Source organism: Lepidochelys kempii, chromosome 7 (assembly GCF_965140265.1).
Source record: "Lepidochelys kempii isolate rLepKem1 chromosome 7, rLepKem1.hap2, whole genome shotgun sequence".
NCBI lineage: Eukaryota > Metazoa > Chordata > Testudines > Cheloniidae > Lepidochelys > Lepidochelys kempii.
In genome coordinates this window covers 27,555,127-27,578,621 of record NC_133262.1, presented here as the reverse complement: position 1 = coordinate 27,578,621, position 23,495 = coordinate 27,555,127, and the positions used below count along the sequence as shown (strand labels likewise).

Here is a 23,495-nt window from a genome sequence, read left to right as displayed (position 1 = left end):
TGGGCATTCCGTGTTTGTACACCTCATCGTGGGACTTTTCCTAAAAGGGCTGGAAAGGATCCATCCCCTGATGAAGCCCCCGTGCCAGCCTGGGACCTTAATTTAGTCTTCTCCTGCCTCATGGGTCCCCCTTTCAAGCGGCTAGCTTCCTGTCCGCTCCTCTACCTCTCCTGGAAGGTTGCCTTCCTAGTGGCCATCACCTCAGCACGACGTGTTTCTGAGCTACGGGCTCTCACGTGTGAGCCACCATCTAGCATCTTCCACAAAGGTAAAGTTCAGTTTAGGTCTCATCCAGCTTTCCTGCCAAAAGTTTTAACCCGTTTCCATGTCAGCCAGGATATTTTCCTGCCAGTTTTCTATCCAAAGCCGCATGCCAATCTTTGAGAGCAGCAGCTGCATTCACTAGATGTCAGAAGGGCACTCTCCTCCTACATAGATAGGACAAAGCCCTTTCACAAGATGACCCAGTTGTTCGTTGCTATAGTGGAACGAATGAAAGGTGCTCCAGTTTCTTCCCAGCCGATATCTTCATGGATAACCATGTGTATTCATACCTGTTATAACTTGGCAAATGTCCCTCCGCCTGTTGTTATAGCTCATTCCATGAGAGCTCAAGCTTCCTCTGCAGCCTTCCTGGTGAATGTATCTCTTCAGGAAATCTGCAAGGCTGCCATGTGGGCTTTGGTGCACACCTTCACATCACACTACGCCATTGTCCATCAATCTTGCGATGATGCGGCCTTCGGCAGGGCGATTCTTCAGTCTGCAATACCTTGATTCCGACCCCACCTCCGAGGTAAGGCTTGGGAGTCACCTAACTGGAATTGATATGAGCAAGCACTTAAAGAAGAAAAAACGGTTTCTCACCTCTTTTGTAACTGTTCTTTGAGATGTGTTGCTCATATCTATTCCATTCCCCCCCACCTTCCCCTCTGTCAGAGTTGCCAGCAAGAAGGAACTGAAGGGGCCAGCAGGATCGTATATAGAGCGTCATATTGGCGCCCCTCCAGGGGGCTCCACAGCTGGCCCGATGGGTAGTTGCTAGGGAAAAGTTTCTGACATCCGTGCACGCAGTGCGCGCACACACCTAAGTGGAATAGATGTGAGCAACCCATCTCAAAGAACAACAGTTACAAAATAGGTGAGTAACCTGTTTTTCTCTCCCAGCCAGACTCCTGCAGGGGTTCAGCACATGCTCCACCATCTCTTCCTTTTGGGAACACATTCTGCAGTTTGGGGAGGAGTTCTGGCGGTCAGTTTTGTTTCATTCATAACTAAGCCTTGAGGACTGCTCTAGTGCTCTCATAGTGAGGCTTTCTGATTCTCTTTAGAGGTATCCTTCTACAAGCCATGAGTTTGTTATCCTCTATAACTAAGGGGTACGATCCTTCACCACCGCTATCCCTTCATTAATTTCTGTATAAATCTTTCGAGGCTTTCTTTGGTGATTTGCTTTCTCTTTTCTTCTATGCTTTCCGGGCTGGGCTGCACACTTGGCCATTGCTTGTTACTGCAACCAGATGATCTGTTACTCTGACTCATTGATTTCAACATTATTCTTCATTGTCAATTGCTTGATTCACCAATAGCAGACCCTTTTCCTCTGTCATGTAGTTGGGTGTACCTCCTCTCCATGTCTTGTCCTTTTCAGCCTGAGGTGGTCTTAGTGCCTTTTGTGTGTACTCTTCAGCTTTTTGTTCAGTAAGCAGCATCCATTGCATGCTAACACTATCCAGAATTGCCATAAGAACTTTCCACATAGTTGTTAAACTTGTGATTGGGATCACGGTGGCCTCCTTCCTTTTTTTTTTCTTTTTTTTTTTTTTTTTAATATGGATGATTCTCCCTATCACCATCTTGGACGTCCATTCTGAAACATTTATTAAGCTGTTCAAGTAAACAATCATGGAGAGTTGTTAGGCATTTCAGGCAGACTCCATGCATCCTATCTGGTCTGGAGGCGTTCTGATTTTTCATTCTTAGTATCTCATCTATTTTTGTCTTTGACATTCCTGTATATTCCTCTGTTACGTGGCTTTTAAATTTTTCTCTCACTTTTTTAATACAACAAATGAGACAGCAGATTGTATGTCCTCAGACCAAATTTCCTTCCGTTAGCACTAATATTCTTCCCCATGTTGATCTGATCAAATAATCTCTGAGGTTATCTTGTGAAGATTCTGTTCTCTTGATATTGAGAGCTTTGTGCTGAATATCTTCCACACCTATGACTCAGTGATCAGTTTCTATTTGCATTGTTCCTTCACAACTCTCAAATCTCTTTCATTGAGCTCATATTTCATCTCCAGGGCCATTCGCTTTTCTTTTCTCTTCAAATGATATTTTAAAATTCATTCAGTAGGCTGATATCCTGATGTAAAAGCTTAATCTTTTGGTTTAACCTTTGTTTTCATGGGAGTTCTTCAATATAGGGAGTTTTCCAGCGGTTCAAATCCTCAACTGGCTTGATGTGAAACCGTTGAGCTGCTACTGTTGCTGTAGCATAAGTTATATTGTTCAACTAACTAACATGTTTTAGTCTTACAGCTTCCTTGAGAGCTTCATCCAGTGCTTGTACTATATCCTACAGTCTTTGCTGGTCCTCATCCTTGGTAGCATTGGTCAGTGCTTAATGTCTTCTGTTTGTTCAATCAACAAATCTTTAATATTTCCAGTACTTTCTTCAGGTGTTGTTTCATTCATAATTGTCCTCTATATTTCTTCCATTTATGGCTGATCTTTATCCTGTATCATTGCATTTACCAATACATTTTGCATGTGGTTCATCACCACTAATTTCCCTTTTTGGGCTTTCAGTTTCCATTTGCATAAATGGAATAAAGGAAAGGAATATTCTATTTCCTCCTTGGAATAAAGCTTTTGGTTGTCCGGCAAGTCCATGCTTGGTAATTTCTTTCTCCATATTGTTGTTGTTTCTCTCCTTCCAGTGTTGGAGCACTCATTTCCTCCAGCCTCTCTCTTCTGGTTTTGCAAAATTCAGTATCAGATCACTTCTTGATTTTCACTAAGTCCATTTCACATTTTTGTCAACACTGATCTCCCGTTTTCTTGGATTCAGACTCAAGATATATTCCTGGATCAGGAACTGACTTCCTGTGTGACCTTGGAAAAATGACTTAATTTATCTGAGTTTGTGCCACATTTCCTCATCTGTAAAATTGGCATGATATTGCTTCTTAATATACCCCAATTGATACATGGAATAATATTTGCAAGTCACTTAGATACTATGGTCTTGTACTTTGGTATTTGTGTAATAGAAGAGGAAACAGTTGTTATGAGATATCCACTAGGAGTTGTATGACACCCTGGTGTATTTGAAGATATGCATATATAAATACTAAAATTTCCCCCAAATAAAAACTTTATGGGAAAGATTCCTTAAGGAATGCAATCTTCCCTTGAGTAGCTTATGTCTACTGTGATAACAAAAACAAAACAAACAAACAAAAACAAACAAAAAAACCCCACCCCTCTGATATTCCACAGTACTCAACTGGAGGATTTGGTTCCATATGGGCTTTTCATTTAATGGGTTGTTTTTTGCGGGGATAGAGAAAATGCTAAGGATGCTGTATTTATGAATGTCTATCTTCTAATTGATCAGACTGTTTATACCACTCTGTGGAGACACAATAATCAATGGTACCTCTTTTATTATACAAAGTGTAGTGTAATAGATGAATACATATATAATAAAAGATTACAAAAATTATGTGAATGTTTCTTTAACCTACACACTGGGCTCAGTAGAGCTTCTCTATAGGACCTACGCACTTCTCTAAGGTGCCACAAGTACTCCTTTTCTTTTTGCGAATACAGACTAACACGGCTACTACTCTGAAACCTGCACTTAAGTCTGTTACTCAAATGACTGTTTCCTTTCACAGTTCAATCACACAGGACAAGGGAGTATTTGCAGTCAAGCCATAATGCTGATCACTGATGGTGCTGTGGACACGTATGATACGATATTTGCAAAGTACAACTGGCCAGACAGGAAGGTAAGTACAGTATAGACACTGTTTGATGGAAAACCTGAATGTTCTTTATCCATGATAAATGTATGTCTAATGAAAAGTTTCTTAAACGTCTTTGTAATAATTTACTTAGATAGATGGATGTTTCTCTAATGACAAAAACAATACTTATATGATCTTGTCTAGGGATGGAGGTGGCCTTTCAATGTATAACCTTCTCAGGATAACAACGTGCTAAGGAAATCATTACCTCTGGGGTCTGTTTTTAGGATTATATGATGTTTCCTCAAAGAGAAATCATTAAAAATGGAAATGTTACCTTCATTTTCTCCTGAAACGTTTATAAAGAATGCAGTGATGGCATGCTGCTTTTAGGAGCCAGAGAAGATTGTGTTGTGTGTTGTGGCTCACGTTGGGCAAGTGACATACTATATGGGTAGAACAGGAGACAATATGGCACTTTCTTGTATTTTTGTGTATGGCAGAGTCGGGGACAGAGTTAGCAATTGACAGTAGATCTAGTTAAAATATCTATTTTGCTCTATATACCTTGATGAGGAAATTTGCCCAAACAAACATAACTAGCCTGTAAATTAATATGCTTTTGGTACTGGGCCCTCTTGCAGTTCCTAGCTGAAAAAGACTCTTATATACATTGTATTCCAATGTTAAGTAGTTTTCTTTTCTCTTGTAGTTTGTTTTTGAGCCTTGCTTTTCTATAGAACAACCATGTTTTAAGGAGGATTTTGTATGTCAAATTCGCTGTTGTGGTATATACCACATATATGCACACAGTCACATATTAGCTCTGAATACTGTTGATTAATATGAAAATGAAACCTGGGGTTTCAACAATGCATGGAATAATACCTAACATATCTGAATATGTTTTGACATGTGATTTTTAGTAAAGTTTCTTTTGCTTATTAAATTTCATTTATTTTCTATACTAATTTTCCCTTTTACCTGAACTAAACCTCATTTATTAACAATTGGGGAGTGAGAGAAAATGGAAGATTATGAGACTGTCTTACTGTTTCTGTTCTATGCATAGTCATAGAAATGTTATGCTGATTACTGTCATTTCATGTAGGGAAAAATGACACACATTTTTGCCATTTCCCACTGGTTAAGAGCTTTTGATTCAGAGAATATCCATTAGTGACTAAAAGCATCTGAAGTCCTATTCCCCTCTTCAGAAACCTTGCTAACTCCTTTTGTAACTCCCCTTCCCTAGAGAAAAAAGTTCATCACTTTTGTGCCTTTGCAAGTATCCATTGAGAGGCATGACATCTGTTCAAGAATGCAGACATGAGATTTTATTTGCATATTGTAGGGAGAGCAATAATATTCTTCTTGAGAAGAGGAGTTAGTCCTTGCTCAGTGGAAATAATAAAAAAGACAATATTTGTTGTTTGCTTCGGACTAATTTTTTGCCCTAGTCACCTTGTTGCTTCATATGGCAGTGTCCTTACCTGTGATTAGTCTAGACTAAAGGAATGTACTGTGTTAAAGAAATCTCTTTGGATGTCAACATTTGCATGTGTACTTCTCATAATTGGATGGGTCGCATCTCAATTGCCAACTAAGTTGAAATGTAACAGAAATGTTTTATATATCTAATAGCATGCTTCAAGAAACACCTTCATGCTTCATCCAGGAGAAATTATTTGCACTTCAGACATAGACATACTTGACCTTTGATTTTGTTTCCCTAATTTTCTTGAGGTGCATGTTGATCAAGCGAATTTTTTAATGTATTATGTCTAGTTATATAAAAATAAGGTTTTTTCCCCCCATTTGACCTCTGTTTTTATTGTTAAAGCATGGAAAAGAATTAATAATGAATAACTTATTCAATGGCAAGATTTTCAACTAAGTTTCTGTTCACAAATTAACTACAAGCAAATGGTGATTTTTCTTGAATGTATCTGTCAATTGAAATGATTCACCAAATAATTATGGGAATAATACAATATTTATATAGTAACTTGTTTGCCAGAAGTTTGAGTATTAAAAATTTTAGCTGTTTTTTATTAGATTTATCGTAGGATATGTTTTTTCCCTAACTGGCTCAGTGTTACTCTTAGAATTGGGCTTCTGTGGCAAATAATCTTGCTTATGAATTCTAAATTCACTTTCCATGTATTCTCTCTAACATTTGCTTAAAAATCTCTGTTTCCATAAACATTCCAGCCAGCAAACTTGTACAAATGTCTGTATTTAAATGTGTACCGAAATGCTTGTGTTTAAAATATGTAAACAAATATTTGTGGCTTCCCCAATATTCACCCAGCTGTAGTAGTGTTTTGAGATAAAGTAACAGACTATAACTTGGATGTGATTATGGTGAGTTAATCATTTTAAACAAATGATTTATTTTTCAGTTGTCATTTTTTCAAATTACAAAGTATATGTATGGGGAAAACAAAATCCTCCATTTTATTCTTATTCAGAATTATTCAAAGCTGTCAGTGTACAGTTTTCAACCTGTATTAATAGCCTGTGAAGAGTTAGTTGTGAATACTTGATCTATGAATTTCAACATTCGTGCTGTATTGTTTAGTTAATTAAATCATGTAGTGGTGTTTCTCTTCCCTGATTCGATGATTTATGAGACTAATCAACACAGCCCTACTTGCAAATATTACAATTATATATATAGTTTAAAATTTGCTTGCAGTGAATAGTTGCACATTTAAAATTAAATTTGCCTTTTTGCGAGTAACAACCCTAATAAAACTTAGCTGCTTGAGCAAATACAGAAGATGAGGGATATGGTTGGTGCTAAGTTATCTTTTGAATCTGAATTAGCATTTGTTGCATTTTTCCCCAATCTTCTCATCTCCAGTTTGGATATAATAGATTGACGATACAAACTGAAAATAGCTCTAAGTTTTTAAAAAAGCCATGTCAGATGCTTAGAAATAATGAGGAAATATAATAGTGCCATTTTACCAAGTGTATCTTGTGATGAAAAGCTTTTCCTCCCAGAACTATGAACTTCAGTGCATCTCGACTTTCTTCTTGTGTTTTCTGATAGCTTTTAGATATACTAACAAATGCTAGTCTATATAGAAGATCTCAGGGCTCTGTTAGAAGCATGTGTTCTCCGTCCGCTGAGGCCTTATGTTTTCTTAAATCATAGGGTAGGGCTAAATCTTGCTCTCCGTTGAACTTTTTCTTGTTAAATGGGAGAGGGCATCAGGAGCCTCTTTCCCGCCTGTATGAGCAATATGGGAGGATCACTCCATAACAGTCAAGAAATCTGGTTAACCTTGCAAACCCTTGTGCTAAGTTCCCAAACAGCCATTGTGTGCAGAAGAAGGATTATATCTGGGACACTGATAACTAGCACAGATGCTGCATGTCAGGATGCACTTTACAAATGTGCTTTAGGGAACTTTCTTCTCCCTAATCCGCCATGAGGCCCAGTGTGGGTAGGAGTCCTATAGCAGAGAACACACTGCTCCAGGGCAGTATTTTTTCCTTAATATTAAATGAGGTACATTTTCAAAAGTGTTGTATGTTGACTAGAGTGGGGTGGAAATCTTCCGACGAAATTTCTGAAGGAAAAATATTCCAGTTTGTTGAAAGTGAAACGTTTAAAAATGTCTCCTTTGACAAAAATTCATTTCAAAGGGAAAATTGAAAAAAAGCAATGTCAAAGCATTCCATTTCAACCATTTTGAAACCGAACATTCTGATTTTCCATTTCAGTACAACTTTTCATTTCAATTTTTCAGACTTTTTATTATAAAATATAATATAAAATAAAAAAGTTGAGATCAGCTCTGAACATTTCAGTTTATCAAAGCAAAACATTTTGATTGACCAAAACTGCAATTTTGTAAAATTTGTTTTTTTGGGAAATTTTAAAAATGTTTTGATTTTCTGTGTTCCTGCATGGAAGAAATTTTGAAATTGTCAAATTCCCTCCAAACTAAAAAATCCAGTTTGCAGTGTTTGCTTAGGTTTTTCGTGTATGGAGCTTAGTACATGTTGCTTGAAAATTGTGCCCCAGCATGTTCAGTCATTGATATGAAAACCTTGTCTGTGCTGCTTTACAAGATCGCTAAAACAATCCTGATATTTGTAAGGTGTATGTTTAAAATGAGCTGTAATTTTTCTACCTCTTTCTTTTTGTTTACTTTCTACCCCATCTTCTCATCTTTCCTAGCACTTATGTCTTATTTGTCACTTAGATACTGTGGTAGATCATTTATCTTCATAAATGATCTGGAGGATGGTGTGGATTGCACTCTCAGCAAATTTGCGGATGATACTAAACTGGGAGGAGTGGTAGATACGCTGGAGGGGAGGGATAGGATACAGAAGGACCTAGACCAATTGGAAGATTGGGCCAAAAGGAATCTGATGAGGTTCAATAAGGATAAGTGCAGGGTCCTGCACTTAGGACGGAAGAACCCAATGCACAGCTACAGACTAGGGACCGAATGGCTAGGCAGCAGTTCTGCGGAAAAGGACCTAGGGGTGACAGTGGACGAGAAGCTGGATATGAGTCAGCAGTGTGCCCTTGTTGCCAAGAAGGCCAATGGCATTTTGGGATGTATAAGTAGGGGCATAGCGAGCAGATCGAGGGACGTGATCGTTCCCCTCTATTCGACATTGGTGAGGCCTCATCTGGAGTACTGTGTCCAGTTTTGGGCCCCACACTTCAAGAAGGATGTGGATAAATTGGAGAGAGTCCAGCGAAGGGCAACAAAAATGATTAGGGGACTGGAACACATGAGTTATGAGGAGAGGCTGAGGGAGCTGGGATTGTTTAGTCTGCAGAAGAGAAGAATGAGGGGGGATTTGATAGCTGCTTTCAACTACCTGAAAGGGGGTTCCAAAGAGGATGGCTCTAGACTGTTCTCAATGGTAGCAGATGAGAGAACGAGGAGTAATGGTCTCAAGTTGCAGTGGGGGAGGTTTAGATTGGATATTAGGAAAAACGTTTTCACTAAGAGGGTGGTGAAACACTGGAATGCGTTACCTAGGGAGGTGGTAGAATCTCCTTCCTTAGAGGTTTTTAAGGTCAGGCTTGACAAAGCCCTGGCTGGGATGATTTAACTGGGAATTGGTCCTGCTTTGAGCAGGGGGTTGGACTAGATGACCTTCTGGGGTCCCTTCCAACCCTGATATTCTATGATTCTATGATTCTAGACAGGGATGGGCCCAAAGAAAATGTTTATGGCTCGAATTCAGAATGGGACTTAAGCATGTGTCTACCTTAATTACCTTGTTGAATAAGGATTTTTTTCCCCATACACTAATAATGTTAAATGATGATAATATGCCATATCTAGTGGCAGCTGCTACATTTTGTCACACACAGAGAGGGACAGATTCAATAAACATAACTGATAAACTTATTCGTAGGATCCTTTGCCAATTTTTTCTTGTCAATAAAAATCTTTTTTTTTTAAAAATGATGAGAATGAAAACCCATTTTTGTCATATACATTTTCATTTTTACTCCTTTATTTTCAAACTATACATCTTCTTGCCTTAGGCAAATGGTAATTTTTCTTAGATCTGTATAATCATTGATAAGAGCACTGTATTAATAATCATCACAGAAATATTCCATTTGGTAATTGGTTGAAAATCTGCTTCTTACTGATAATACTTTTAAGTAAAAGTAAAGAAATTCTATTGGATAATATTCAGAACGGTTGAATGCTCTGTTTTCAACTAATCCATGAGAGCAGCTGGCCTGAAAGCAATATTGTTCATTTTGGGAGGCCAGACTAGTTTTGTGCATTATCTGAAGAATTATTACCTTGGAAAGGCTATTCTAAATGAGCTTTTGGACTGCTCCTACTTGTGAGAATATTTTTTTCCTTTTTTGTTTTATGCAAAATCTACAATGCCCCCCAAAAAGAAACCACCCAACCCACCCAAATATCTTTAGATACATTCTCATCCTTGATATGTATATCTGGTAGAGTTATTTAAATAACACAACATGTTTTGTTTGAATGACTCTGGTACTGAAGTTGTTAATGTCTTTCTTTATTTTCCTTTTTAATAGTTCTAAATAGAATCTTAACACTTTAAAAACCTGGACCTTCACACTATAAACGAGTTTTACATTGTTTCGTACTTTTCTCATATTCATACAAACTACCTCCACTGTTCTCAGGTTCAACCACTTAATTACAACAGATCTTAACATCACACTGGCCAAAAAAACAAAAAAAACCCAAGTGTATCCAGCTGCACTGAGTATTTAATATATTCATACAAAAGTAGAGCTTTCCAACATGCAACCAAAATTATTCTTAACAAGGATAGTGTTTGTTATGCTTTCTTGCTGGAAGCAGCACCTTGAATGGTTCTGTTCCAAAACACATCCTGTTTGATTCCCAAGGATAACTTTTGTATATCAGCTGAAGCAGTAAGTGAATTAGACACATGCTTTTGTTATCTGTAGTTGCTCCCACTACTATATTAAAATGTACGGTAGGAAAATTTGTCAATTATTGATCAACTGTGTACATTAGGACAACTTAAAATGTATAAAAAGAAAATCATTGTATGGAAAACTGTTTTTCGAGAAAACAAAAACAAAATTCTTCAAGTTTGTCTCAATAAGCCACTGATGACAATAGTTCTCTGTCCATAAGTAATATGATCCCAGTGCCTTTCTTTTGGCAAGAATTCGAAGCAGCTTTCCCTGAGATGAAACATAGCACCTAGTTAATCTTGTTAAAGTGCCACAGCATTTCCAATGACCATGTACGGTCACTTCATCCCTCCTCTGAAAGTCAGAACTTCTTGCAGCATCATGCTCTCCACTGTCATGCTGGGTATTGATTGTATACTCATAACTCAGAGCAAAGAGGACTACCAGCTTAATGAATATTATACTTAAGAGATTTTGAAATGATAAAAGTTAACAAGAGGGTAACAAGTGAGTTCCTACATAGGAGTGGAAAACTTTGTAGAAGGCCAAGTTATCTAAATGTTTAATCTCACTTCTCCACATATCCCCCCTCCTGTCTGTCCATGTATCTTTCTCTATCTAGGGACTTATATAGCCTTCCTCATCATTGTATCTGAGCATCTCAAAAAAGGTGGTGTTGGGTTTTTTTGCTTTTTTTTTACCGGTATGCATTTCAGTTTGTGTTCTCTGGCACCCTCTCCAAGAAAGCATTTAAACACATACTTAAAGTCCCACTGAAATCAATGGTATGCTTAAATGCTTTCCTGAATCAGAGCCTGTGTTAGGTTTGGATATCATCTTTTTGGCTCAGTGTTTGCCAGCTTACTTATTTTCCACATGTATTGGGGCAGCACTCTCAAGAAGCCAGAAGGATCAAATAATTTTTATTTTCTGGACCATCTCTGTTTCAAAGCCTTCATTTGGTGATGTTTTGGCACATTCAGTCTCTGGAAAGGGAAAGGGAAGCATTAAATTCACTGAACTGCAGCACTCCCCATAGGCCTGTAATCTAATCTCTAACCCAGGGAAGGCTTCATGTTTATAATTGAAGGTACAGTTTTAAAGCATTGCACACTATGGTAGATGTGTTAATCCCATTGTTTCTTTATTTTTGTATATGTGTTCTCAGTTTCTTAAAACTTACCCAGTAAAGTTCAAGGACCATAGCCCACCCTGGCTGGTGCAGTTCGGGGAACCAAAACTCTGCCTAGAGTGTCCTCTCCTACAGGAATCCTGCTGGACAGGTTAGGATTCTTCCTATCAGGTTTGAGGAGGGTGAAAGGAGAGAAAGATGGAAATACTCTGGAGCATGTTTGCTGTTCGAAAGAAGCGTGGGAGCAGTTCTTTGATCTTCTGCTGGCCTACACTTGTGTCTAAGAGTAGCATTTGTGGTAGATAGCTTGTGGCCTAGGCACTCCTGTTGTTTTGTAGACTGCTATCTGTTGGAGATGTAGTACCTGGGTTGGCACATTGGCTGTCTATCTTGCTCCTATTGTTCTTGAGTGTTCTGTGGAAATCCTGCTTTGCTGGGTTTTTTTGGAAGGGAAATATTTTCTCTATGCTCTTTCCTTCCTTGTGAACCATTGCAACTCTGGCTTTAGAAGACAGGCTTTGTCTGTGTTAGCAACCACTTAAGTAATACAAAAGTCAGGAAATACTGTAATGGAATCTTTACTCCTAGTTCCAAAGGACTGTCCATGATGCTGAAATCCTTATCAGCAATTACTGCCTGAAGTATTGTCTGGACAGAATTGTTGAAAAAACAAATCAAACTAATTATCACTTAGTTTTTACTTTGAAACTACAAGCATTTATGTACCAACTTTTGCAGCAGCTTCATGTGGCAAGCAACATTTCTACAGCTCTGTAGATATTCATGCAGTACTTAAAATTAACAAGCAACTCAAAGATTAATTACCTGAAACTTTCTGGGTTTTAGCTTTCACGATAATACCCCACATTAGCAGACAAAAGTAACCAGATAATTACTCCTTAATTATGTGGCACTTAAAAGTATATGTTATGGGATCAATAGTTATAGTGCAGTTACTGATATGAGGCGTTATGCTTTGTTAAATAAAATGATTTGTCAGTGCTATAAATAAAGCTTTTTCCTTTAACATAAGAGCATAAGAATGGCCATACTGGGTCAGACCAATGGTTCATTTAGCCCAGTATCCTGTCTGCTGACAGTGGCTGGTGCCAGATGCTTCAGAGAGAATGAACAGAACATGGCAGTTATCAAGTGATCCATCCCCTGTCCTCCAGTCCCAGCTTCTGGCTTTAAATTAAACAGTTTAAAACGTTAGCTCTATCAAATGAATAAATATAATAATATCTGCTTTTAATAAAGCTATGTTTTGTTTTACTAAAAAACCAATGCAGTAAGCAATACAGCTGACCAAAAAGCTACTGCATGTTAAATGCTGTGCATGAGATGAATATCTTTGTACTTTTAAACTTTTAGCCCCATAGAATACCTTTGGGGCTCTTTCATAAATAATGGATGAGCATGCTCTTCACTAACCCTCCTTTTCACAAGGGTAAACGAAACTATTAAACATATTTTCATTTGTTTTGTCTGTAAACATCCTTAAGGACAAAAGTGAAATAAAGTGGGCACTCTGACAACAGGCCAAGGGGAAATGGAGAGCTGCATCGTGGCAAAACAGTGATGACAATTTATCTATTTCTTCAACTCTGTCATCTACGGGGATATGAAACATTTTCTAGAATTTTAACCAAGTCTCCTTAATTTAGGAACATGCTGATGTTGCAAACATGGAACATTAGTACAGCAAATCGAATGTCCTGACTACACTATTGTCTGGGTGTTATTAAATTGATTTTCTTTTTCTAAAAACGCTGAAGTACTTCAAAGGCAATTGTTATTACTATTGTGCGCACTGTGTATTTTATTGTTAGTTATCTCAAGAACAAAAGGAAAGACGCCATACATATTGTAGGTCTTTGTAAGCTACAACATAACTTAGGTTGATTATCTGTCTTTGGAGGCCCCTCTGCAGTGGGATAAAAGATTGTGTGCCAAACAAAAGCTCTTTGTGATTCTGGGATAAAGGAAAGTTACTGATCATAGAACTGTTAGAGTCCTTGATTCTGGGGTTTCTTTCCATCACCCCTTACAAGTTTTGCAATATTGCTTAAAAGCCACATTCAAGAAGTACGTTTATATGGGTGAAAGCTTTCACCCTATTTGTCCCCTACCTAGTAAAAAGAAGTGGAAGGTGGCTACTTTCCCCAATATTATTTTTATTGCCATAGCAGCTAGAAGCTTTTGTCACAGACCAGGACCGCCCTGAACTAGGTCCTGAACAGACACAGAACAAAAAGACAGATTGTAAGCTCTTTGGGGCAGGGACTAAGTATAAGACAATAGATGGAGAAAGACAGTGGAGTACAAGGAAGCGGTGAGACAGTACTGGGCAGCAGGGTAGGCAGTAGTCTCAATAGACAGTTTTTTGTTTCAATTAGAAATAACACAGAGGTGTCTGAAAGTCAGCCATTCACAGCTGTGTTCCCTAATTCAGAATTCCTAGATGCTAGAGATTTCTGTTAGGAGACCCTGATCTTAATTTGCTACAAATAACTCCTCTTATCAGTTAAAAGCAAAAAAAAAAAAAAAAAAAAAAAAGAGAGAGAAAGAGAGAGAGAAAGAAAGGGGGGATTTTGTTAAAATAAGGGTAATCAAATCTCATCCTTTTATGATGTAAATGGATTGGCACAGGAAGGACTACTTTCCCTCATGGAAAGAATTATGCATTTGGCCGCAATCATGTATTGGCTGATGCTTCCTGAATGCTTCACAAATTTTAGTGTGAATAATCATTTATACCAATTAAAATTTCGACCCAACGTGCCTTTATCCTGTTTAAATGTTTATCAACCAATCAAGGAGCAGAAACAATATTATGTTTCTTAGGGGACCAATTCAACTTGGCTAATAATTAGTGAACAGTCAAAGCAAACAGACTTGTGGTTTGAAATGTATTTGTCTGAACTATTTGGCACTACTTATAAGTAACAAACACATATGAAGAAAATCAGGATAAATTTGCTAATAAAAATGGCTCCATTTATTGTATAGTACCCAGCACTGGGCTGTGGACAGTCAGGCCTAGCAGTTGGAGCAGGAATCAGAGACCAATGGTCAAATCTAAGTCCGAGCCAGGAGTCAGAGCTCAAGGGTCAGAACTGAAGTCAGAGCTCAAGGGTCAGAACTGAAGTCAGAGCCTGTAATCAGAGCTGAGAGTCAGAATCGGGGTATCTGCAGTCAGAGAAGGCAGGGGCAGAGCTGGGTGCAAGGCTTGGACAAGGCTGGAAGAAGGTGAGTATAGCGGGGCTGTGTTGTATCAACCAGGCAAGGTACTAACAAGCTTCAACAGTACTTTATTTTCAAAGTGGAAACCTCTTTACCTTGGATCTTAAGAACAATGAAATATCAATCAGGTTCTTAAAAGAAGAATTTTAATTAAAGAAAAGGTAAAAGGATTACCTCTGTAACATCAGGATGGAAAATACTTTACAGGGTATTCAGATTCAAAACAAAGAGGATCCCCCTCTGGGGAAAACCTTAAAGTTACAGAAAACAGGAATAAACCTCCCTCTTAACACAGGGAAAATTCACATAAAACAAAAGATAAACTAATCCGCCTTGCCTGGCTTACCTATACTGGTTGCAATATTGGAGACTTGGATTAGGATGTGTTGGAGAAGATGGATTTCTGTCTGGCCTCTCTCAGTCCCAAGAGAGAACAAACACGTAAACAAAGAGCACAAACAAAAGCCTTTCGCCCCCCAAGATTTGAAAGTATCTTGTTCCCTTATTGGTCCTTTGGGTCAGGTGCCAGCCAGGTTAGCTGAGCTTCTTAACCCTTTACAGGTAACAGGATGTTGCCTCTGGCCAGGAGGGATTTTATAGCACTTTATACAGAAAGGTGGTTACCCTTCCCTTTATATTTATGACAAAGACACTATACTGTTGGCAGAAATATTTCACTGAAAACACTGTAGATACTACATAAAATAGTGGTCATCTGGGTCTGACAGGCCGTCTCTCAAGCCCCGGTTCCAGTGCAATGTCTTGTTGTGTTGGTACTACGGTGAAGTCATCCAGTGCAGACTGGGTGTTGGCATAATCTGCTCTTGGTGCATAGGCAGGTGCAAGATAAGAAGCATTCCATACCTGCCCATCAGAAAGTCGATAGGTGTAAGATCCCTTCTTCTCTATGATTTTAAGAGGAGCTGTGAATTTATGGTCCCCTTTGCATAAAATTCCAGGTTTTCATATCCTAACAAAGGAACCACACTCAAACTTTGGTTCCTTAGCACCCAACCGCTTGTCTGTGAAAGCCTTAGACTTTGCTTGGTTCTGTTCAACTGTTCTTCTCATATCATCCAAATTTGGGGCATCAGGTCGTGCCTTTAACAATCCAGCAATGTTCAATTTAGTATTCATCTGTTTCCCATGCAGTAACTCTGCGGGTGATCTTTGCATTGTGACATGTCATGTAGCCTGGTATGCTTGCAAGAAATCAGTAGTGAAGGGTATCCACAATTGCCCTTCCAGTTTAGCAGTTTGTAAACTCTTTTTCAAACTTCTGTTAAACCGTTCGATTTTCCCATTGGCTTGACGGTAATATAGGGATGACCTTCTGTGTTTAAATGTTCCTCTGTGCTAGAAAAGTTTCAAACTCCAGGGAAGTAAATTGACTACCATTATCTGAAACCAGTTCTTTGGGGTTACCTTCCCTGCTAAAAACTGAAGAGAGGAACTTAATTACTGTAACAGAAGAGATTTGTGATGTAAACACTACCTCAGGCCATTTACTGAAATAGTCTATTAAAGTGATGGCATAACGGCAGTCAGGTGGAGCAGTATCAAAGGGTCCTACAATGTCAATCACCACTTTTTCCCATGCAGATTCAGGAAGAGGAACAGGCTGTAATGGAGGGGTACATGTCACTGCTGTCTTATCATGCATTTGGCAAGTGACACAGGATTTTGAGTGCTTCAGTTTGAGAGCCCATCCCTGGCCACCAATACAGATCCCGTAGTCATTGTTTGGTTTGGACAATTACTTGATGAATATGAGTTTTGACTGTAATTCTTTTGGCACGAGGAGCCGGTGTGTACCTTATAGCACACAGCCATCAAACAAAGAAAGTGCATCCTGAACTCTAAAATAAGGCAGCAAAACTGGGTCAAGGCTTTTAGGGTGACTGGGCAATCTCTTTGTCAGAAATTCCCGTAGTTTTTGTTGAATTGGACACGCTGAACAAGCAGCTTGAAATTGTTCTCTTATAACTGCAGTGAGAATGCTTGTAATAAGCACAACCACTACATCCTCATCCTCCGGTGGACCATCTGGTGAAGGCAAAGGCAGGTGAGAAATGCAATCAGCGACCACATTTTGGTTTTCAGGCTTATATTCCAGTTCATAATTGAAAGAGATTAGTCTTGCAGACCATCGAGCAATACGGTATCCTGCTCTTCTCGTCCTTTCGTGGTGAGCAGCATCGTCAAAAGGCTGTCGTCTGTGCACAACTTGAACGTGCAGCCCCAGAGGTAAGTTCTCCATTTTTCAGTAGCCCAGACACAAGCAAGTGCTTCTTTTTTGACTGTAGAATATTTTCTCTCAGCATTACTTAGTGTCCTTGAAGCAAATGCAACAGTCCTCTCTGTGTTGTCCTCATGCAGTTGTGTGAGCACAGCCCCAAGTCCATAATCAGAAGCACCAGTAGTTACAATTGTGGGCAATGCAGGACTATGTACAGTCAAGGTCTTTCACCGTTTCGAAACTAGCTTGTGCATCCGTTGTCCACACTAAGGTTGAACTTCTCCGTAGTAATTCCCATAACGGTTCAATGACAGAACCATAATTGGGAATGAATTTTGCATACCAGGAGGTAAGAGCCAAGAAGGAACGTAAGGTTTGCCAATCTGTTGGAGGAGGAGCATTTGAAATTGCCAGAATATGATCTGGATCAGGTTTTAGTCCAACCTGTGAAATTGTATGCCCCCGAAAGGAGAGTTCAGTTTGTCTAAATTTGCCTTTGGACCTATTGAGCTGGAGACCTGCTGTGCTTATGCAGTTCAGTACAGACTGCAGGTTATTGTCATGCTCCTCAGAAGTATTTCCAAACAGGATAACATCATCCAGATAGTACTGAACTCCATGTTGATTCTTCAGAATCAATGAGATCATTTTTTGAAAGGCACTTGGGGCAGATGCGAGACCGTATGGAACACGTTTAAAACGAAATAGTCCCTCACGTGTAATAAATGCTGTGGGGTGTCTGCTATCTTCATGCATCATAACCTGGTGGTATGCGCTCTGCAAATCAAGAGTAGAAAACAGCTTTGCTCCACGGAGTTCTGCAAATACTTCTTGTATGTGAGGAAGAGGATGGCTGTCAATCACAGTAGCTTTATTTGTCTCCCTTACGTCCGCACAAAGGTGAATGCCTCCAACCTTCTTCTGCATCACTACTATTGGAGAAACCCATTCCAAGGAGTTGATCTCTTCAATAATGTCCTTTTGAACAACTTTTCTAAGTTCCTCTGAAGCAGTTTCCCTGACTGAAAATGGTAAGCGCCGTAACTTCTGTCGTACAGGCATCACATTATTCAGCATTTTAACTTTATGCAGAAACCCATAAGCACAGCCGAGTTTCTCCTCATCTTGGCGTTGGGTCCCAGCTGAAACTGGTGTGTGTACTGCAAGAGTGCTTTGCTGAGGAAGATCAATTCATCCCTTAACTACCCTGAGATTTAAAGCAGCCAATAAATCTCTGCCAAGGATAGGAGTGCCTTTGTGGACAATGTAGAACTCTGCAGTTAGACAGCAATCACCAAAAGTAACTGTTACTGGCAGGCAGCCATGTACTGGAATATGGTTTTTCAAATAGCACACCAAGTGAAGTTTGGGTTCAGTAAGAGGCACATCTTTAAAGTAATGCAGATAGATGGAATCAAGTAGTATAGACACTGCTGAGCCCGTGTCCAACGTTAGCTGAATAGAGTGTGGTTTGCCTGAGGGTATGGTGGGAACGTTTACAGTGCACTTTATCTGTTCTGGAATATGTGTAGTAGTGATTTTGTCCATGCTCAGCACAGTAACATCTGGTATTGTAACTGCATGCACCTGTTGATTGAACTGGCTACTGCGACATACTTTAGCAAAATGAGAGGGCTGGGACTGACAGCCAATAAGAAAAGGCTGGGAGGCAGCCAATCAGGGCCAGGCTGTGCCCTATAAAAGGACTGTGAGCCAGGTGCTGGGTCGGTCTCTCTCTAGCTTTGGAGAGAGATGGACCTAGCTGCCTGAAGGAGCAAAGGGTACTGTGGACAGAGCAGTGTTGGGGAAGGGGCAGGCAGAGCTGGGGAGCTCAGGCCTGGCAACCTCCCAGGCTGCAGCCTGACAGGAAGGCCGAGAGAGGTACTGGGCTGCAGGGAAAGGCAGCAGGGTCCAAACTCCCCTTGCCAGTGGTGAGTGGCCATTATACTGCAGTCTGCCCCAATGAACAGGAGCTAGATGATGACTGGCAGTAGCCACTGAGGTGAGGTGGACTTAGGAGGTTGGGTGTTCCCCTGGGAGGGGAGACCCAGAGAATGAGGGGACTGCTGGGGCAGAACCCCAGGGTAAGTGGCACTGGGGTCTGGGAGGGACACGGGGGCCTGAGGCAGGTGAGTCACCGGCCAGCAGAGGGTGCTCTGAGCTGGAATCGAGCTAATTTCCAGGGTAACCAGCAGGAGGCACTGCACCAGTGAGCGTCGCTTTGCTACAGTGAAGATCTAGGTGAAAAAAAAGAACAGCTTCCTGGAATTCCTTCCCTCGTAAATAGTGTGCCTGGACCAGTTGGAGGTCATGGAGGTGCTCCCAGTCTGGTCTTCTGTGGATAGCACTTCCCCGGTGTTTAGTCTGCCAGCATTTATAGCACATCGATCATGGCAGCCAGGTGGTAGTGTGGGAGTGTCACTCATCTGGAGCCCTGCAGGCCAGGGTTCTACTTCACTGGATCCTTACACCAGCAATTCCTCTTTAAGGATGAGTGGTTCAGCAAATGTACCCATTTAATTTTGGAAAATGTGCCCAGACTAAGACCTCTGTTTTAGAAATAGTGGTTTTGTGATGAATTATGTCATCCATTTATGGAAATAGTGAGATCATTTATTTATTGTAATCCTTCAACAGCCTGATAAAATTGTTTTTTAGTCAGTGTGGTTAAAGCTGAACACTGCTGCAATTTATTGAAAGCCAGAACATAGTTCACTGTCTCCGTTTATTTTTAATTACTTTTGCTTATAGTGTATGTATCTTCTGACTTAAACAAGACAAGCATGAGAGAGAGATCTGAGGCATAGTCAGAACTGATATATTGTACAATAGTAACTTAAAAGTTCTGTGCAGTATCATGAGTGAAGAGAGCACACCATGCATACTGTTAATCGTTCACTGCCAAAAAAAAAAAAAAGAAACTATAAATTCATATTACCCATGCTTAGTCAACTAGGTCTTGCCGTATAACGTATTTAAAACAGTATTTCAGTGTATTAGGTACAAAGTGAAATCAGTTGAACAGTTTGATGTTAGATTAAGCATCTTCATAAATCACCTATTTTAAAAATTGACTGCTAAAAACTTTCTGAAATTGTCTGAATTTATATTGGGCTAGCCTGTCACTTTACAGTCTGCCCTGATCAAAGGGCAGTCTCATTGTTCCCCTGGATGGGGAGGAAGCAAACTGCAGTGGCACTAACTGGTTTCTTGCATGTTCTTCTGATGGATCCTGGACTAGTTTGACTTCTGGTTTGATGTGGCATAGCAATTCTCATGTCCCACAAGTGACTGTAAAGTAATTAGTCAAAATACAAACAACCTAAAAGAGACGATTTTCCTTTTCCTGTTTTCTGTAAATTCAGTCTAGATGTTGGGAGTATATTGCAGCCTAATTTGGATAGTTCTGCAGTCCTTTCTCAGGCAGTTGGAACTTTTGCATGAGTGAAGATTGCAGTATTTGACACACGTGTTTATATATAGTCCTGGCAGAATTAATATGAAAAGTCTAAACACATTGCTTTCAAAGGCTTAAAGTTATATTTTGTTTAGATATAGTTAAATTGAATGTAGAAGTTGGCAGTTTGATGTCTTAAATACTAAATCAAGAGAAGCATGATGTGAGACATAAGAATTGCTATGTCACATCAGACCAGTGGGAAAAAGTTACAAGAAGAGAAAATTCAGGGTTTGGTATAGTATGTCTGAGATTCTGTCATCATCTCATTATGTATGCATTGCAAGGTATTTCTTGCTTATCTTGTTCATAGCTGGCAAATACTGCTGCTGGAAAGTATAAGAGTCAAATGAAGTTTATTTTTTACCCAGATTTTTACTATTATCCTGTGCAGAGCCTGACTATGTAGTAAACTCCACTGTCATACATTGAGGAGTCATCATTTGTGTACACGGGATCACACTGTACAGTACACTCCTTAAGGTGTCAATTCTGGAAAGCACTTAAACATGTGAGAAATCCCAGCCCAGCTAAATAAAGTATTAAAGCACAGGCGTAAATCCCACTGAAGTCATACATATAAAGTCAATGGGACTCAAGCATGCACTGGAGTGCTTTACTGAATTTGAGGACTGAGTGCTTATTATCTTAAGAGACCTCTCTTTGAAATTCTGCAGTAGGATCATCTTAAATGTGTATAAAATAGGTGCTTATAAATTACCTTTGTATTCTGTGTTTTATATAATTTGCACTTTTGTTTATTTCAGTTTATTAGTAGAGAAATTACCATTATGTCCTATAAACTGACATAAGAACCAGTTTCCTTTACTCTCACACTTTTGGAAAATTTGATCGTCTCTGTAGACTTAACTTTTGTGTCCCACTCTTGATGGGAAAAATCTGCTGAAAAACTGATAAAACCTGCAGTTCTCCATAAGTGTTCCGAATGAAAGAGTGATTTTTGCCATCATCATATAATCCTCTCTGATACCCTTACTTGAATCATTTCTATAAAAAGAAAATTGAAATGAAGAGATTTATACATCTGAGTGAATATGTTCTGTTTCTGTGGGATAACACTTGTGCATAGACTTCTGTTAGATTCTAAACTCAACATCAGAGGTTTCCCCTTAGGAGCTCTTGAAGCCTCTTCCTGGATTGTAACATACAAGTTGAGTTAATTTTATTGTTGGATGCTCCACAATGTAGTAGATTTTCTTCCATTGTCTTACTTCCTTAGGGATTCATATCTTGAAAAAACACATAAGGATCATGAATCACCTGGGACTCGTTGAAGAGTACATTGTACTTGTACAGTGTGTCCCCCTTGGGCTGCTGTTCAACATGCTATTATAAAAATAGAAGCAACCATGAATGCACAAATTTTATTGTGTTAGTTATAAAAAACTAGATAATTCTTTCATTTTGGAAATGCGCTTTCAAGACTATGGCTTTTTGGAGTCAAAAGAATTTCATATGTAGTGTCTGAAATCTTACTTTACGTTAGACAATAACAACAATCAAGCAGGTGTCACAAGAGAACACCTGGATCAAATTGCGTTCTAGAAGAGAACTATAAGACACTCACACTTCAAGGCACCTAACATGGCTCTTCTGGATTTATCTGGCAGCAAGAATCAGTGCCACAGGATGTCAAGGAGACCAACATTGCAAGCTCTGTAAATGTAAGGGTAATAGGGCAAACTGTCATAATCTCCACAGCATTTTCCTACTCTCTGTTGCTGGGAAAATTCTTGCATGGGTCACATGGAATAGACTTAACACCTATCGTGTGGAAACCGTCCTCCTAGAGACTGTGTGGATTTCAGTCCAGAAAGGGCCCAATAGACATGCTTTTCACAGCCTGCCAGCTTTAAGGAAAGTCTGGAAGCAAAACCATGGTCCTTATAGAGGATCATAGGACTGGAAGGGACCTTGAGACATCTTCTAGTCCAGTCCCCCGCACTCAAGGCAAGACTAAGTATTATCCAGACCATCCCTGATAGGTGACTGCCTAACTTGCTCTTAAAAATCTCCAATGATGGAGGTTCCACAACCTCCCTAGGCAATTTATTCTAGTTAGGAAGTTTTTCCTAATGTCCAACCTACACTGCTTTTGCTGCGATTTAAGCCCATTGCTTCTTGTCCTATCCTCAGAGATTAACAAGAACAATTTTTCTCCCTCCTCCTTGTAACAACCTTTTATGTACTTGAAAACTGTTATCATGTTCCCCCCTAAGTCTTCTCTTTTCCAGACTAGACAAACCCAGTTTTTTCAGCCTTCCCTCATAGGTCATGTTTTCTAGACCTTTAATCATTTTTGTTGCTCTTCTCTGGAGTTTCTCCAATTTGTCCACATCTTTCCTGAAATGTGGCACCCCGAACTGGACACAATACTCCAGTTGAGGCCTAATCAGCTCGGAGTAGAGCAAACGAATTACTTCTCGCGTTATGCGTGCAACACTCTTGCTAATACATCCCAGAATGATGTTCGCTTTTTTTGCAACAGTGTTACATTGTTGACTCATATTTAGCTTGTGAATCTGCTATGATCCCCAGATACCTTTCTGCAATACTCCTTTATAAAATACTCGGTAGTCATTTTCCATTTTGTATGTGTGCAATTAATTGTTCCTTCCTAAGTGGGGTATTTTGCATTTGTCCTTATTGAATTTCATCCTATTTACTTTAGACCATATCTCCAGTTTGTCCAGATCATTTTGAATTTTAATCCTATCCTCCACAACACTTGCAAATCCTCCCAGCTTGTTATCCTCCCCAAACTTTATAGTTGTACTCTTTATGTCATTATCTAGATCACTGATAAAGATATTCAACAGAATTGATCCCAGAACTGATCCCTGTGGTATCCCACTCAATATGCCCTTCCAGCTTGGCTGTGGACTGCTAATAACTACTCTCTCAGAATGGTTTTGCAACCAGTTATGCATCCAAATTATAGTAGTTCAATCTAGGTTTTATTTCCCTAGGTTTGTTTATGAGAA

The 23,495-nt window shown here is 39.4% G+C and overlaps 1 protein-coding gene across 8 annotated transcripts in view; it reads left to right on the top strand.

The window, feature by feature from the left end:
* The window catches only part of CACNA2D3 (calcium voltage-gated channel auxiliary subunit alpha2delta 3), a 735,544-nt gene that overhangs the window by 383,284 nt on the left and 328,765 nt on the right, over positions 1–23,495 (top strand). For all 8 annotated transcript variants that reach the window (XR_012159822.1, XM_073351526.1, XM_073351529.1 and 5 more), the window contains one exon: positions 3,912–4,025. Coding sequence is in view for 7 of the 8 variants with exons in the window: in XM_073351526.1 (XP_073207627.1) it covers positions 3,912–4,025 (114 nt within the window). In the remaining variant the exon portion in view is untranslated. The remainder of the gene's footprint in view (positions 1–3,911; positions 4,026–23,495) is intronic.